Source organism: Squalius cephalus (genome assembly GCF_949319135.1).
Source record: "Squalius cephalus genome assembly, chromosome: 10".
In the NCBI taxonomy this organism is placed as follows: domain Eukaryota; kingdom Metazoa; phylum Chordata; class Actinopteri; order Cypriniformes; family Leuciscidae; genus Squalius; species Squalius cephalus.
Window position 1 is genome coordinate 32,519,393 of NC_137131.1, and position 19,731 is coordinate 32,539,123.

The 19,731-nt window shown below is 36.9% G+C and overlaps 1 protein-coding gene across 1 annotated transcript in view; it reads left to right on the forward strand.

The window, feature by feature from the left end:
* The first annotated feature begins 2,792 nt into the window (after positions 1-2,792).
* igfbp2a (insulin-like growth factor binding protein 2a) overlaps positions 2,793-19,731 on the forward strand; it is a 50,897-nt gene continuing 33,958 nt past the window's right edge. The window contains exon 1 of the mRNA XM_079883321.1: positions 2,793-3,332. Coding sequence (XP_079739447.1) covers positions 2,972-3,332 — 361 coding nt within the window. The 5' untranslated portion in view covers positions 2,793-2,971. The remainder of the gene's footprint in view (positions 3,333-19,731) is intronic.

Genomic DNA, 19,731 nt, shown 5'->3' on the forward strand with positions numbered 1-19,731 from the left:
GATTAATCATATCACAATCGGGATGTCAAGCGATTATATGGCGCAAAATGGTGCGATTTTATGAAATAAATAAATTAATGTGTGGACATGACAACCCATTCTCTCAGAGAGCTGTTTGCCAATTTTCTACACTGCTAATAAGACCAGTCAGTTTCAGTTTAGGCAGTGCATGTGTGGCGTGACTTTTTCCAGTGTGCAGCGTGGAGAACAGGTGAAGATGGACGTCGAGCAGACGGACACCGAACTGATGGCCAGAAAAAAATATACCTCTGTTAGGCTATATGGCGATATTTTGGCTATAAGATAACCTACACGGAGCAGAGAGAGCAGGGCTGCCAACTCTAATTCATTCAGCGTGAGACTCAAGCAATTGATACTTTTCACACGCTCTCACGCCACACATCCATTTTCTCATGCAGAGAAAAATCGCAAAGCAAAGAGGACACTGACACCGACAGACTAGACAGAGCAGGTTACCTTTGATTGGAAACAAATTCTCAGCTCTCAGATTCTGTCAATTTTATTACGAAATTCAAACAATAGCGTTTTGGCGCGTGTAAATGTGACGTGACAGATCGTGGTCGTGAATCGAACATCTCTTACTCTTTAATGGTAAATAAACACGTGTGTTGAAAGGTACAGTATACCGAAATGTTTATGCCTCATACATAATATCGATCAATCAGTGTTTTTCAACCGTGGAAAGAGGTCAATAAAACAGCTGGAGAATGTCACATTGCATTACATTTAGCCTACCTCAGGAAAGCCATTTGATTGCACGTTAGTTGGCTAGACAAATTATATACACTGTAAAAAGTGAATAGTTGGATCAACTTAAAAAAATTACTTCAATTGGTAACACCTAAAGAAAAACGTGATAATTTAAGTTGAGAAAACTTAATTTCTTTAGGTGTTACCAGTTGAAGTAATTTTTTTAAGTTGATCCAACTGTTCACTTTTTACAGTGAGAGAGGAGTATTTTGCTAAATATGTGCACTATATTAAATATGTATTATATTTTTACTTATATCATTAAAATATTGTAAAGTTGTTATAATAGCCTTGTAAAAACCACATTATATTTCATTTGAGTTGTTATTTTTAACCTTTAATAATACCAGCTGACAGGGCTCTCCTTATGTTTACAGCATTAGGTGAGTTTTTTTTTTTTTTTCTTGAGAAAAATTAACATGTATTTACTGTTGCTAATATTTATCCAAATTAATCGATATTTAATCAAGATCGGAATCAAATCACAAGATTTGAATTGAAATCGTGAAATTTGTGTCAAGCAATAATACAAACAGTAGCGTACCAATCATTGTCCCATGTAAACATTGTAACATGTTGTCACTAAACTTAACAAATTTCTGTTTAGTTACCAAATGTTTTGACAATTACAATATGCATCCTGCTTAAATGTACCAGTTTGTCTGGACAGAATGTTCAAAATATCTTATTCATGAGCATTGTTCTTATTTATTGTTCTATTTATTTTTGTACTATTGAGACAATAACAAGTTTGCAGTAATGCAAAGATGTGATTATTTCATTTTGTAAAAAATATTATTTTAATTTGAAAACACTGTGCATTTAGTTGTTGTTGCTAGTTTGAGTTGAGAAATACACATTCCATTATTACTAATCTGTGTGTACATGTTCCTTGAGAACAAGCAAGTTGACCCATGAAACTATTTGTTTATTATATTGCATATCACAATCGCAATATTGACCTCAATAATCGCAATATGACATTTTCCCTAAATTGTGCAGCCCTAGAAGCATGATACCTCGAATCCTGGCCCCTGTAATCAATAGGCAACTTAGAGATTGCAACAACATTCAGCTTGGCTATAGTCCTATAAAAGGTACAGTACTGATATTTACAGTATAATGCCAATGGATTTTAATATGTGCAGAGACTGTAGACATGACTACAATGACACAGATAAGTTTACTTATTTGTTTATTCCCTAAAACTGTGTTGCTGCACCATACTTACTGCAAACTATACAGACTGAACGAGGGACACTTCACTGACCACTGCCTCTCTCCACTTTAGTTGTTTTAGAAAGGACTCAAAAATTAATCATTATTAATCATTCAAATTTAATCATTTCATCATACATAATGTAGGCCTATACGATATACATGACCAGTATTGCACATATTATGTAACTGTAAAAAAATATTGTTGGTTTGACTTAAAAAAGTACGTAACCTGGTTGCCTTTATTTTAAGTTCATTGAAATTAAAAAAATGAGTTGAAGATGGAGTTTGGTTTAATCAACAGAAACTCAAAATATGATGTTGTCTGAACCACACAATTTATCTAATCTAAGTTGATTTGGCAAAATAAAAAATGTTGTGATAAATCATGATTTTATTTATTTTTATTTATTTTTTTACAGTGGAGATAATATTTCACACATTTGCTGTGTGTGCCTTGTTGGAGGAGGATAGGCTCCCCCCAGTTGAAAATAAAGAACTTTATTAACTTGAATTCCACGTGAGGGTAATTTTCACCAAGAATTTCATTTAATTAAGCCGTTTAATATATCAAGAACCTGCTGGTTTAGCTTAGCTCAGGAATTCTTAACGTCTGTTGGAGCTAATCATGACTTTCTTGTTCCAGCTGCAATTTAAGGTTAAATAAAAGTGCTATATGAAAGTATAAACAACATGCATCAAAACGTTACGATTAAAAATGTATATTCTAAAATATCTGTTTTAAAACTGAGACAGGACCTTGGCCTAACAGAATACAGACCCAATTAAGGCTCTGTAGCCCTTTTGAGGATTTGTTTGACAAAGCTGCTAGCCCGCCTGTCATCTCCTATGATGTCAGCGGCATATGAACACTGATAGGAGCCCGCGCAGCAGCCCCAGTTAGCCTTCACCTGTCCGCGTGCACTTCTTACCTGCACAAGTTTAGTCCTCCGATTTGCAGGGTTTCTACATCGTGGACACGATGTTGTTCTACGTGAGTTGCAGCTTGCTGCTGGCACTGGTGACTTTTCACGGCGCCGCTGGATCAGAAATGGTGTTCCGTTGTCCGAGTTGCACCGCAGAGCGCCAGGCGGCTTGCCCGATGATCACGGAGCCGTGCGCGGAGATTGTGCGCGAGCCGGGCTGCGGCTGCTGTCCGGTGTGTGCCCGGCAAGAGGGCGAGCTGTGCGGCGTTTACACACCGAGATGTTCCAGTGGTCTGCGGTGTTATCCCAAGCCGGATTTGGAGTTGCCCCTGGAGCAGCTGGTTCAAGGGCTCGGGAGATGTGGACGTAAAGTAGACACTGAGCCCACAGGAAGCGCAGAGCCTCGGGAAGTCAGCGGTAAGTGATTTGATGGGTGCACAATTATAATATGCTGCAATAACCTCTTGGAACAATACATCTTGGGCTTATAAAGGTGTCCCATTAAAATTAGACTAGTTGCTCCTGAACAATTTTATAATTGATGAAAACCTACAGATTTGTAGAGGAAAAAAAATCAAATCTTTACTAAAATGCCATTTATATGCCCCGATACTTGTGACAGAAACAGATTGTTAATTATTATTTTTATTTGTTTGCTGTAAGCAGTATGCTCCCGTGGCACATAGTGCAGTAGGCCTAATCGATATTTGATTAATTGGTTCGAACTCAAACACTACACATTTTAACAGCCTGTTAAATATGCACCTGTTGTAACATTGCAATGTGTTCTTGTTTTATCTCTCTAAAAGAAAGAAAGAAAGAAAGAAAGAAAGAAAGAAAGAAAGAAAGGGGAGTTTCTAGAGAACTGGGGAGTATGGAATGCAACAGTGATAGCAAGACGGAGTTTGCGCTTTGACCCTTTCCTGCAGTAAATTTATCATTGTGTGTTTTTGCGCGTGTGTGTGAAAGAGAGAGATAGAGAAGATGGGTCTGAGCAAGCAGAACAGGAGTAGGCTACGGGTCTCGACGCAGAACAAGCAGTCGCGCCTTGAGGATATTTTTAATGGGATGGCCATGAGTCCAGTAAAAATAATAAGGTGGCACACAAAAAATTGTTTAAAAAAATGCGTTGTCCTAATATTTGAACACTTAGGCTACTGCATAGCTTATTCAGTAATGCACGTCTATAATTAGCCTACATAAGTAGATAAATATCCAGAATGATGACATTCAGGCGTGCTCGAGTGAGTGTTAGGCTATTGGCTTGTTTCCACTGAGCGGTACGGTACGGTACGGTATGGAACGGTACACATTTATTTGCGTTTCCACTATCAAAAGTTGTGAATGGTACCAAAATGCCGAACCGTACCGTACCACTTTTTGGGTACCCTTCCGTTGGGGTACCTAGCACAGTGGTACGGTACTAAAAGGTGGAGCTAGACTCACTGCAGGACGTTGATTGGTTGACAGAGAATCGTCACTTGCGCATGCTACAAGGGGAATGACAATATAAGAAGCCCATTTTTTAATATACAGTTTAATATAATACTACTGTTACCGTGTCACGAAATGTAATTTTAAGAGTTTTTCAGGCGAGAATGTAGTTGTTTAAAGCTCAAATCTGTGGTTTATTTATAAAGATTTATGAAAACTTGAGATCCATGCAATCACCGGGCGCTCGGCGCTCATGTACCCCGCCTGGAACAGCCTTTCCTCGGCTGGTCCTTCTGACGTTTGCCGCTGACTCTGACGTCTCTGTAGTGGTTAAACATGAGATATAATTCGTCGTGACGTAGACCTAACCGGTGATCTTTGGTCTTGTAAATCTATAATTTGTTCCCTGGCCGAACTGAGGGCTAAGTGAAATTTCATAACTTTGTATTTAACGTTAGGCTATTTAACTTTACCGTTGTTAGACTAGAGCGCTGACTTTGTATGTTTGACTGAATTGTTTGCTTTATTTCTTATTGTATAGCTTCTTGTACCTTTTACTTTTATAATGGCTATTGATAAAACTGAAATTTAACAAAAAGAGACAGGGTTTAGTTTTGTAATTTTTTATTTTATTACACTGAAGATGACAGTACAAATGCACATATTGCCTGAACCATATTAATAAGTTTAATATTTTTAAAATTTAAACGAAAAGAGGCAGGGTTGTGTTATATATATATATATATATATATATATATATATATATATATATATATATATATATATATGGGTGATTCTTAGACTATGGGCACTTTTATGTACTTTGGTCATATTTTTAAAAATACATACAATTTTGGACAAAATCATCTTCCTTTTTCAAACTTTAAAAACTTTTTACTACCTTTCTATTATGATTTTTTCATACTTTTCAACCTCCTTATAGGTGTCAAAATCACTGTTTTCTCCTTGTCGCACACCCAGACTTTTTAACTTCAACAATGAAAATACAGTTTAAAAGTATGACTTATCTGGTAACTATTAATATACCTAAATTAAGCACTAGTAAAATAATTAAAATACATTATACTATTTAATGTGAGACCACCATCAATATTACTTTTTATACAAAATATAGCTGTCGCACAGTATTGGTGTCATTTCCACCACAACACTGTAATGTCCCTTTAAAAAGTTTGTGTGAAAGATTGTTTAGGTGGTTTCTATGGAAATGTTAAGAGACATCAGAGCACATGTGGGACATGGAGGCAATTTTAAATTTTCATCAAGAACAAAATAAGAAAAATCAAGGTAAATATTGCTTGATCAGTTAATATATTTATTCTGCGTCATTTCCAAACATGCTGTACCTTCAAGGGTGTTTTAAAAAGTTAAAAATTTTAAGTTAAATAAGAGTATTTTACATACACAAAATGCTAAGTATTAATTAAAAGCTAATCAGTGAAGCTATCTTCCATTTTTTCACAAAAAACTACAGAAATGTCATTTCCACCACAGTCATTTCCACCACACTGCCCTCTGTGGTGGAAATGACAGCATGTGGTGGAAACATGCTGTACCTTCAAGGGTGTTTTTAAAAAGTAAAAAAAAATAAGTTAAATAAGAGTATTTTGCATGCATGAAATGCTGAGTATTAATTCAAAGCTTATCAGTGAAGCTATCTTCCCTTTTTTCACAAAAAACTACAGAAATGTCATTTCCACCACACTGCCCTCTGAGGTGGAAATGACAGCATGTGGTGGAAATTACATTTATGATTACAAATTACAATTGTAATGGATTGCAAGAGTAGATTGACGTTGTGAATTGAGTTTACTGAGTGTGATGAGTTTAAGAGTTTTTCAAATAAATATTTCTCTAAATATTACTGTTTCTCTACATTCACGTTAATTCATTGTCATTTCCACCACCACCCTGTCATTTCCATCACCACACACATTTTTTAAAAGCATTTAAAAAGTTCTCATCACACATTAAAAATGTATCCACAATTTACGAGATCATGCTCTACTTAATATACAAATTCAAGTTATTTATTTTCTAATAAGCTCTTGCCCTAACCAATATTAAATTTCAGAGTGTGACAGGTGTACAGTTCACCATTTGGTCCTTAGGGCAGTTAATTTATCTCATTGACAAATGTATAATTTTTGTACATTGTGGAAAAACTGATAAAAACTAGTTACAAAAATGATCTTAGACAATTCTTGAGTGGCATAAGTTATTCTGTATTTAAATAACAGCTGTATATAGAGATGTGGTGGAAATGACATTTGTTCATTGCAGGTCGGAAAAAATGTAAAATATTAACAATTTCTCTTATAATCTAAGTTTGTCCTCTTACAGACCTTAAAACTAGACAAATTATTTAAACTTATGAGACTGTGTTACGTGACTTTTGAACAAGTTTTTTTTATTCAACTTCACAAGCCTAAAAGTGCCCCTAGTTGAAGAAACGCCCATATGTTATAAATAGGCTAACGTTACATGCAGTGAATATAATCAATACGCGTTGCCTCAAGGGTACTGTTGGCAGTGGAAACGTTAGCATGGTTTACCGACCCGAACCGTACCGTACTGTACTGTACCGTACCGTACCACTCAGTGAATTGTGTCCACAGGAGGTTTGTGAATCAATTTTACGAATCAGAATTCTTCTGTTAACTTTTGGTGAGATGATGACTAGGCTGTATGAAATTTCGACAAACAAATCAATAGATGTTCCAGAAAATTCAGAAGGGCAAATATAATATAATATAATATAATATAATATAATATAATATAATATAATATAATATAATATAATATAATATAATATAATATTGGAAGAGGAAAGGAAAGCAATTTTGATTCTGGAGTTTATAGCAAAAACGTCAATTTAATTATTATAGCACCACTTAGTGGTGGATGCAGGAATGGCCATTAACGTTTTTGCTCGCCAGCAGCTGTGGCTAGTGGTTTTCATAAGTTGCTAGCCACTCAGCATTTTCACAATTTCCACAATTTTGTTATTGGGAAATTGTTTTATTGGGGGTGCTGATTCACTTAGCTCACGAGACGCAACGTTATTTTAACACTATTTGAAAGAAATCTTCAATGATGAAATATATAACTGGAAAAATATTCATTTATTCAACTGAAAGTGACAAAATGGTGAAATGTAAAATGGTTTAACTAATATAGGGCTGTCAATAACTATTACTTTGGTAATCGAGTAATCAGTCGATTATCTCAACGATTAATCGTGTAATCAATTATATTTTTTGCGATTATAAAAATATACCTAATGAACAATAGCCTTTATGACTTAAAATACATATACTATAGTCAAGTCAAGTCACCTTCATTTATATAGCGCTTTTTACAATACATTTGTATCATTGATTGTTTGATTGTTTCAAAGCAGTTTTACAGTGATATGATAATAGGAAATTTATGCCACAAAGATTGTTATGGCTGCACAGCAGCTCTAGAAGAAAGTCATTGTTCTGCTTAAGTAAGTTTTTAATTGATTCATTTCCGTTGTAAAAATCATTAGTTATTAACTTAGGGGTAACACAACACCGTTTTGAACTGAAAACAGAAAACTTTTAATGCGTTCTGGCTGTTCATTAGGCATGCATAATGCAGTGTTTTTAGTCGTTTCCGCGGATGCGTGTGAACGGGAATCATTTTGATAACGTTTTCCTCTGTACAGAGGAAAACTTTTTTTTTTTTTTTGTCATGTCAACACATTGTGATGTTGTGAGGCTTTCGCAGGGGATAGTCTAGCTGACACGGTCTCTGCTAACACTTCAGGGCTGCATTGTGGTCGTGTCTAGGCGCAGGTCCTCCATCTGATCTGGATACGGCCCTGATCGGCTGAGTATGGTAAACCTCTGGAAAAACACAGAGACTAATATCAGCGTAGATGCCATTCTTCATATGATGTAACGTGTACATCATGTGTTATGGGAGGCTATAAGCTATTATAACAATGAGGCAATAATAATAGGTTCAAATAAAATATCAAAATGAAGTAATCATTTGTTTTTTTATTGAACAACCCTTTTAAAAACATAATGCCATATACATTATAAACATAATCAATGTATGTATGTTATGTATTATTACAAATGCGTGCAGAGGCACCATGGCCTAGTGATTGTTGTTGTTACACTTTACAGACTGATCAAATCCTTGTTTAATATTGTCCAAACATTTAATCCAAATGTCCACTTAATCTTTAATATTTGGCCACTTATTTACCATACAATACTACAGCTTGAACAAGAAAATGTGGAAATCAAAACACAGAGCAGAGGTTTAAACTTTTATTTTGAAATCACGATGAACAACAATTTCGCATATTTAGAAACATATCGATGTATTCTCCTGTTTTGGTGTAGGTTTATATAATTTACGTTACAGATCTGGTGAAATTACACTGCTTTCCCAGATGAACCTTATTAGCAACCCAAACTCACAGCATACAGTATGCAGAGACATGTAGTTTGTTAACCAAGCTGCTAAGATAATATCAGTGCAACACTTCGCTATTGAACACAAAACGCATCAGACTGTATATGCTTTAACCATTTGATGCGCAAGCTATGGAAACCCCTTCTAATGCACAACATGGGTCTAAAAAGACCCGTATTAATTTCCTATGTTATTTCATGCATGGCTGGACTTTTTTTCTTTCTTTTTTTTATCTTTTGAGATCAATTTATTTAAGCATTTAATATTCTTTGATCTGTAAATTCCATGATTTATAAATATTACAAATTTCTTGTTTTCAATTACCAAAAAATATTATTTAATTTTTTCTAGGTTTTGTGTTACTATATCAAATTTACTATCAAGCATGATAAAACAAAAGAATAAAGACAACATTTTGTCAAATTAATAATTTTAGCAGTCATTAGACAACACATTTAACACTTGAAATGTTTATTTGCCACTTTGTCTCACATAGCATTCACCAGAGGTGTAAAGTCCAGGTTCAGAAAGTAAAAGTCCTCCTCAGTATTTTGTTCCAATCACCTGAATTAGCCTAATTACACCACCTAATTAGCAGTTTTTCAGCCAGTAGGTAGAACTAATTAGTGAAATCAGCTGTCTGAAGTCATGGGTGGAATAAACATATGGCAGGACTTTTACTTTCTGACCCCTGGACTATACACCTCTGGCATTCACATATCACAGATAACTGATAACACTGAAATTGAACTGTGTAACTGTATTGAATTGTGGTGAATGTGATCAAATAAAAGAAAATACAACAAACAAAATAAAATCACACTGGTACAGCGGCATCTCAAATTGCCATCTTAGTGCTTACCTGCCTCACAAATGACAAATGACACCTAAACTCTTAAAACATTGAATCATTTCAGCATATGAAGGATTATGAACTGTTAGGCCTTCTACATGTAAATAAGCTTTAAAATACAATCTTTTTTTAGTGTAGCTAACATTAGCTAGCTAGAATATGTCACCAGCTAGCTAGCTAATATTGGACATGTTTCTCCTTCTCACAAGTAATTTCTCACTAGGATTACAAGGTCAAGGTAACCATAGCCTAATATTCAAATATATCAAATATACAAATATATCAAATATACAAAAGCAGCCGTGTTGAGTTGTGAAATGTGTGGCAGGTGAATAGTATTCTGCAGTAAATTTTCCTACTTGCAAAAATGTGCAAATATCAAAGGTTTATATATGGGTCATTTTTGACCCATGTATGTAAAATTGATGTAGAAATAAAATAAACTGTGTTTGTTTATAAAGTAAGAAAGGAAACATTAACATAATGATTTGTGGAAATCAAAAACAAAATATTTAATGAATACCTGGAATAAGAAGAAGAAGAAAAAAAAAACATATCTTTTAAAGATTCAGCAAAGAAACACTCAGCCATCACTGAAATAACATAGGAAATGAATACGGGTCTTTTTAGACCCATGTATGTAAAAAAAATGTAGAAATACAAAAACTGTGTTTGTTTATAAAGTAAGAAAGGAAACATAAACATAATGATTTGTGGAAATCAAAAACAAGATATTTAATGAATACCTGGAATAACAAATGATAAAATACATATATTTTAAAGATTCAGCAAAGAAACACTCAGCCATCACTGAAATAACATAGGAAATGAATACGGGTCTTTTTAGACCCATGTTGCGCATTAGAAGGGTTACGATACAAAAACGAATATAAAAATTTTTATTCGAAAAGAAAGAAATGAAAAATTTCAATTAGGATTTTTAATGATCTAAAACAAGTTAATTGAGGAATACCTGGAATACTGAATGATGAAATTCATTTCTTGCAAAGATATAGAAAATGAAAACTCAGTCGGGTCTTTTTAGACCCATGTTGTGCATCAAAAGGTTAAAAGCACGTTATTGGAAACCCAAACAAACAACACATGCAGAGACAGAGTTGTAGAGCAGCATTTACTGTGGAGCCACTCTGAAACACTGGAAGAAACACATAACCTGCATGCATGTAAAAAAAAAAGCGCCATGCTTCCCTCTGAAATATCTATCTATAAATTACAGAAACGTCTGTCTGTCTGTCAGTGTGTCTGTCTGTGTGTGTGTCTGTTATTCGCATATATGTCGAACCGTTAGTCCGATGGATTTCAAATTTGACAGGTGTCTCGCTACGGGCACGAGTAAGTGCAGTGCCAAGTTTGACGTTGTTTGGATTAGAACTGCCAAAGATATCATTAAATATATGGGTCAAATAAGCCCCAAGAAGGTTGTGGTTTTAAAATAAACATTCTGACATAAAAACTCTGTCAGCTACACTGTTTACTTCTGAATATTATATTTTATTCACTGCCATCATTTGTAGTAACCTATTCACAAACTGTTTGCTCAAGCGTAGCCTACCATTTTTTCGGAGTTCACTGTGTAGCCTGCTCCCTGAATCGTCAAGTTCACTGTGTAGCCTGTAGATTCAGGGATCGTCGCGCTTATTCATTTGTGGATGTTAACTGAATAAATTACGGGAACGTCTTTCTGTCTGTGTGTGTGTGTGTGTTATTTGTGTGTGTGTGTGTTTCGCATATCTCTCGAACCGTTAGTCCGATGGATTTCAAACTTGACAGGTGTCTTGCTACGGGCATGAGTTAGTGCAGTGCCAAGTTTGACATTGTTTGGATTAGAAATGCAAAAGATATCGTTAAATATATATAGGTAAAAGAAGCACACACTGGCTTTTGCCGCTCTAGCCTCTGGCCACTCCACTTAACATTATCGCTACTGAGTAATAGTAGCCTATGCTATTCACCAACTAAACATATCCTATTCAATGTGTTCACAGTCTCTTTCACGGGCATCATTTGTAGTAGCCTGTAGCCTATTCACAAACTGTATGCTCAAGCATAGCTTTTTTTCTGAGTTTACTGTGTGCTTTCTACCATGCACAAATACAAATGTCACGCAAACTTTTGCTGTGTAATTTTAACAATGAGCATTCAAACACACCAAACCAACAATTACTAAAAACACACAAAAACTGATTTTGCACGGGCATTTTGCACTAGTCTATCTATAAATTACAGAAACGTCTGTCTGTCTGTGTGTCTGTCTGTATGTCTGTCTGTATGTCTGTTATTCGCATATCTCTCGAACCGTAAGTCCGATGGATTTCAAACATGACAGGTGTCTTGCTACGGGCATGAGTAAGTGCAGTGCCAAGTTTGGCGTTGTTTGGATTAGAAATGCAAAAGATATAGTTAAGTATATCGGTAAAAGAAGCACACATCGGCTTTTGCCGCTCTAGCCGCTGGCCACTCCCCCTCTCAAACTGCACACTGAGTGAGCACAGTGCAGGACCAGAGGCCACTCCCCCTCTCACACTGACACTGAGTGAGCACAGCGCAGGCCACTCCCCCTCTCACACTGACACTGAGTGAGCACAGCGCAGGCCACTCCCCCTCTCACAATGACACTGAGTGAGCACAGCTGGCCACTCCCCCTCTCACACTGCACACTGAGTGAGCACAGCGCAGGACCAGAGGCCACTCCCCCTCTCACACTGAGTGAGCACAGCTGGCCACTCTCCCTCTCACACTGCACACTGAGTGAGCACAGCGTAGGCCACTACCCCTCTCACACTGACACTGAGTGTGCACAGCGCAGGACTAGAGACAGAGAGGGTTGGAGTTCACTGTGTAGCCTGCTCCCTGAATCGTCGCGCTTATTCATTTGTGGATGTTAACTGAATCTGTAAGTCAGCTACACTGTTTATTTCTGAATATTATATTTTATTCTGGTGCGCTTAACGTTATCGCTACTGTGTAATAGTAGCCTATGCTATTCACCAACTAAACATATCCTATTCAATTCGTTCACAGTCTCTTTCACGGCCATCATTTGTAGTAGCCTATTCACAAAATGTTTGCTCAAGCGTAGCGTTTTCTCGGAGTTCACTGTGTAGCCTGCTCCCTCAATCGTGTAGTTCAATTTTCCATATTTATTGTATGTCATTATGTCAGCATCAGTATTTGCTTTCTACCATGCACAAATAAAAATGTCACTGAACTTTTGCTGTGTAATTGTAACAATGAGCACTCAAACACATCGAATCAACAATTACTAAAAACACACACAAAAACTGATTTTGCACGGGCACTTTGCACTAGTATTTATTTAATTTAATATAAAATTTAGCCTGCCAGAGTGGCTAGTGGATGTGACACGCCACTGCTGAAATCCACCCACATTTGGCGCGTTGGTGGGTGTTAAAGGGTTAGTTCACCCAAAAATGAAAATTCTGTCAGTAATTACTCACCCTCATGTTGTTACAACCCCGTAAGACTTTTGTTCATCTTCGGAACACAAATTAGGATATTTTTTGATTAAATCTGAGAGCTGGATCACTCCTCCATTGGCTTCTATGGGATCGAAACTTGCCGGCCGAGAAAGTTAGAAAAGACAATGTTTAAAATAGTCCAAGTGACTACAGTGGCTCAACCATAAGTTTATCAAGCGACAATGTGATCTGATGTGAGTTCACGTAGTGTAACAGCGCAGCGCTTCTGTGTTGTACGTCACCACGTAGGCTCACTATTGGCTGACGCTGGTCATGTGTGTGATGCGTGTGACATACAACACAGAAGCGCTGCGCTGTTACACTACGTGAACTCACTCAGAGGCCCACACAGAAGAAATTAGTAGTTGAAAAAAGCCGTCATTTTTGGGGGGGTTTTTGCGCACAAAAAGTATTCTCGTCGCTTGATAAACTTATGGTTGAGGCGAGCCACTGTAGTCACTTGGACTATTTTAAACATTGTCTTTTCTAACTTTCTGGGCCGGCAAGTTTCGATCCCATAGAAGCCTATGGAGGAGTGATCCAGCTCTCAGATTTAATCAGACATATCTTAATTTGTGTTCCGGAGATGAACGAAAGTCTTACGGGGTTGGAACAACATGTGGGTGAGTAATTACTGACAGAATTTTCATTTTTGGGTGAACTAACCCTTTAATGTCAAGCCCTGGGTGGACGGATGGATGTATATCTGAGTAAAGGGTGGCATTTGGGCTCCAGCACTTTTGTTGCTTGGATGTAAGGCCCCCAGTGTATTTAATTTCAATCTAGTGAAATAATAGAGATCAGTGGTTTTCAAACTGTGGTAAGTTCACAACCAGTTGTATGAAAGTGCCTTCAGGTGTGTGTTTATATTTCTAATACCTGATTTCTTTTTAAGTTGCCCATTGGTTGCCCTTAATTCTCTTAAAGTTTGTATGAAATGGAAGTTGCAATTGTCTTTTTTTCCCTATTGTGGCGTATATTCAAGTGAAACGGCTTTAATAATGAAAAAGAAAAATAATGAAAATTATATTTAATTTTGATAATGAAGCTTGAACAGGACAGGACAGTTCGAAATGTTTCTAAACACACAAGATAATTTTTTAGACTACGCTGGCCAAATTCCTAAATTATTATTTATTCGTGTGATTGAATTTGATTGCAAACTTTGGAATCATTTGCAAAATAATTAGTTTGAATTCAGTTGCAAAGCTTCTAAATGTTTTGATTGTGGTGAATGTGTGCTTGTTTGCTTGTGCTACTATTAATAGGCTTCTCCATATGTCTGCAAAGGCCAGTCAAGAGGCTGTGATGGACAGAAGTACAGTGTGTTTAATGGATTGTATAATAATAATAATAATAATAATAATAATAATAATAATAATAATAATAATAAGTTTTATTTATACTGTATAGCGCCTTTCCAGGGCTCAAGGACGGTTTACAATGAACAAGCAACAATAATGGCAAGGGACATTGACAACAAACAAAACAACAGTAGGTAGATGAGAGTAAAAGTACAGTAAAGGAGACTTAGGTAGATGGGGCAGCATACAATCAGACACAATGATATGTAGTACAACTTAAGAATGGTAACATTCAGAAAATAAGTGAGTTTTGAGCATAGTTTTAAATTCAGAAATAGTATTAACACAACAGGGTGATCGAGGGAGAGAGTTCCATAGTTTGGGTGCAACAACACTGAATGATCTGCCCCCTATTAAAGTTAGGCGATGCCGAGGGACAACGAGAAGGCTAGAGTCAGAGGATCGTAAAGAGCGAGCCGGGGTGTAGGGGTAGAGCAGGTTACAGAGATAGGGGGGAGCCAAGCTGTGCAGAGATTTAAAACTGAGCATTCAAAAACTGAGGATTTTGAATTTAATACGATAAGCCACTGGAAGCCAGGAAGATTGTACAAAATTGGGTTGATATGGGCAGAACGTTTGGTGTGGGTAAGTATTCTAGCAGCAGAAGAGTTTTCTAGAGTTTTGAATGTATTGCAATTTGGAAATGGAGCTAGCAGATAGGCCAATGAAAAGGGCATTACAGTAATCAAGACGTCATGTGACAAATGCATAGATGACAGGTTCAGCGTCTTTGATACTGATGAAGGGACGGAGCTGGGCGATGCGACATAGATGAACGAATGCTGATTCAGTGATAGAATTAATATGAGCCTGGAAAGAGAGAGAGGTGTCAAAGATTACACCAAGATTATTAACAGTACTAGACGGTTTGATGTGAGAGCCAGCAATCTCACAGGTGAAGTTGGTAGGAATTTTGCTAGTGAGTGACGGAGGTCCAGTAAAAATAATCTCACTTTTGTCCATGTTAAGTTTTAGAAAATTTAAATGAAGCCAATCTTTTATTTCATGCAATCAAGCAGAGATTTTGTCAGTTGTGACAGATAGACCAGGTGTACAGATAGTATATAATTGAATGTCATCAGCGTAAAAATTATAATTAAAACCCTGACGGTAGAAGATCTGACCAAGAGGTTATGTATATTATGAATAATAATGGCCCAAGAACGGATCCCAGGAGGACACCTTGCTTCAGGGGGACAGTAGGTGTATTGTTGTTTAACAACATGGCAATTATTTAGATGATTAAACATTTTTCAACAACAAAAAAAACTTTCAGTTGACAAAAGTTCCATAAAACAGTTGAGTTTTGAAAATTATATGTAACAGTGCCTACAGTGCCATTATAAAGACTGTAAGTCTGTGTAATATCCCTCATACTTTCACCCATGTAAAATGCAATCTACCCTGACTAAGGTCTTTAGTTGGTGTCTAGGTGGTATTTAGAAGTTTAAGAATCACTGGTGTAGATACATGGTTGATAGTGATACAGCAAAAATGGCATCACATGCAAATACATAGCTCCAAACAGCAAGATATATGTAAACAACATTTATGTATACTTAAAAAGTATCCCTTTAGCAAATGATAAACAAATTTTCTTTTATAAAAACACGTTTATTATTTGATATTTTCTTGACTCAAATTCTACCCTTTCACATATTTGACAGTTATTAAAACTATTGATTTAATCATCTTGAACTAAACTGAACATCACAAACAAGTTTTTGTTTTGTCTCAAAATATGGGACAGTTTCCCATTACCTTAATTATAACATTATCAAAAATATTAAATATTAGATGAAATGAAGGGAGAACAGCGAGAGAAAACATCAAAAGGACAGTTTACCACTTTCTTTATGAGATAGGAAAATAAGCACTGTTGTAGCATACATATGCATACACTATAATGTCCGTGCCCAGTGTGAATAGGTCCATAGGAATCCATTGTTTTTGTTTAAAATACTGAACATTCACAGAGAATATTGATCTTGGTACTTTGAAGCCCTACACAAGTGTTCTCCAAATCCTGTTGTGCCGGAAGGTTTTCTGGTGAAAGAGAGGAAAACTTACAATTCCTGTGAATCATAGCTGCATTTAGCACCAGAATGCCATTTAAAATTGCCATTTGAAACACACATTTGAAATATTGTAATTAATGTGCTATTACAGTAAATTTTGACAAGTTAAGCAATATTGTATTCCATGAAATTTGTAATCTAAACAGTTTGAAGGGAGATTGGGAGCATGCAAGTGGTCTGCCATTGCTCTATACTGTATGTCTCTTTGGACTTCAGGAGTCCTTATCCTTCTTGTTTAGGTTCTTGGTAGACCAACTGCTCTGTATTTCCCTGCAAGACCCTGGGACAGGCTCCAACATCTCCGCAACCTTATACATAGGAAAAACGTTTCAGAAAATGGATAGATGGATGAATAGATGGGTGGATACCATAAAATCAGAATTACTTAACTCATTTAAGAATGTGCAGACTCCAGCGACAGTATATAGTTAAGATGGCCAATATTACAATAAATGGGGAAAAAATTGGAATGTCACAAATAGCACCTCTAGGACAGGGAGTCCCCACTTCTAAATAAAACAGTCAATGAATGCAGAGTGAACTGACTTGAATAGATAATTTTAACAATAATAAATATAAACTAATAAAACAACTATATTAATAATACTTACAAGTTCCGAGTAACATTATGTAAAATTATCAGTTTAAGAAACACATTGTTCATTTAAAATCAAAAATGATTTACTGATGAAGAAATGTATACTTTTGTTAAGCTTTTTGAAAATAATACTGACCTACCAAATTCACATTTTTCACATTCACATTAGAGTTCAAACAATTCATCCATTCATTCATAAATGAGCAATGCTGTCAGGGTTCATTAAGGTATGGACAGGGCAGAGTCAAACAGAGAATGGTAACAGGCAAACATACAGGTAGTACAGAACAATAAATGCTGGACTGGCAAGGTAAAATGGCTTTAAAATGGCACAGGGGCGGCAGTGGCTCAGTGGTTCATGTAGATTGTCTACAAACCGGAAGGTTGGTGGTTCAATCCCCGGTTCCACCTGACCAAGTGTCGAGGTGTCCTTGAGCAAGACACCTAACCCCAGCTGCTCCCGACGAGCTGGATCGCCTTGCATGGCTGACACCGCCGTCGGTGTATGAATGAGTGAGTGAATGTGAGGCAATATTGTAAAGCGCTTTGGTGGCCATTGGGTCTGTGAAAGCGCTATATAAATGCAGTCCATTTACCATTTACCATTTAAAGCCCAATTTATACTTCTGCGTCGGACCTACGGCGGAGCCTCTACGCTGTAGGCAACGCGTTGGTTTTCATTATACTTCTGCGTCGTAGTCTGCGTTGACGCGCGCAGAGGGAGCATGTGAAACTTGAGGGAGCGGTCCTAGCAGACCAATCACAGCGCTTGCGTCCACGTAGAGTTGACGCGTTGTTACATTTTTGGAGAGGTGCACGTCAGGGTACGCCGAAGGGTACGCGCGCTACACACAGCCTACTACGTAGCTACGGCATAAGTTCGACGCAGAAGTATAAATTGGGCTTAAGACAGTCCAGTCCAGCACAACACAGTAGTCAAAGGGAGAATTATAGGGGAGGAAATGAGGAACAGGTGCAGCAGGTAACAATCAGTAACTAAGAAAGGAAAACAAAAGCAAACACAAAAAGAATACCGAGTAGCTTACTTAGACAAACAGGACAAGCAGAGAAAGCCCATAGATCAGCTGAGTCTTAACAGTATGGAACTATGGAACCCATGGATAAGTGACCAGTTACGGATGGCTCTTGACGGTGACATTTAATGCTGTACCCCTCAAAGGTCCAAAAGATACTGGTATTCCCTCCACTCCTGCGCTTGGAATCCAGCACCCTTCTTAAGGTTTACACTGGAAAGCTTCTACAAAATGGGGTATGGAGGAAAGAAATAGACAATGGGAGAAATTGGACTGAGACAAATAGATATGATGCAGGAGACCTAAGATACCAGGTGAACCAAGTGGAGGGATTGCAGTCGCACCACCACCAGACTGAGGACCTTACCAATAAGATGGACCAAAAAACTGCAATGCCAAGCTGGCATCCTTTAGTTTTTGGTAGAGAGCCATAACATTTTGCACACAAATGTACCTGGGTGTGCAGCCCTTCTTAACCCTCTGGGGACCACAAACGCGCCTGCGCGTTTTGCTTTTTTTTTTTTTTTAGCAATGAAAATAAACACTAAATGCTCTGTTAATTTTGATCTTTCATTTTCGTGTAATACATCATTCGATCCTGTTCAGTTTCTATTTTTTTTCTGTATACTCACAATAAAAATAAAGTGTTTTGCTTTTTGACAAATAAAGAAAAATGAACATGATGCGATTTCTGCCTTCTCTCTGTCAGTAAACTCCCATTTGAAACGCGTTCGAAAATGATCTATAACTCCGCGAAAATTCAGTCAAACAGGCAAACAGACCCACGGGCATAAAGCTTGAGATCGCATCTTTTAAATGAAGTCATTTATATAAAAAACAAATATTCTCAGCTTCTGTAATCTGTATAAAAAGAGAGCGACTCCTGTCGAGCTCATTACGAGCTAATTCACAGTAATGTGACCACTCCCCGGAGAGCGCGTGCTATTCAAACGCAAATTCTGAGAACTATTTCAGAGCTGTGAAACGCCCACATCAGCTGTAAACAAAGCGCGTCGCGACTCCTCGCGAGTGAGACATTATAGCCTACCTTATGGAGAAAAGTTTCCTCAGAACAGTGCTGATATGAGGAGCAAAATTTCCTGATATGAGGAGCAGATTCCGCTGAGGAGTGAGGTAGGCTGTTTTCTTTTCTCACGTGTGGAATAACGTTATGGAATAACGTTAGTGTAGGCCTATGTAAACCGCAAAAAGATGAATCGCATTTCTATAATATGACTCGCCTTTCTGTGAGATGAATGAAGGGGACATATTTGTAAAGACTGTTTAGCCTAAATATGAATCGCGCGTCTGTGTGTGAAAGAATAAACTGCTTTGCTATAGCCTACTGAGATGAGTAAAAATCGACTGGAATATGTTGAAATAAAATGTATTTGTATAAGCAACATATTAAACTGCAAAAAAAAATACTATTTTTGTCAAAAATAAATTCATAGACTAAGATGTTAGATGTTCCAA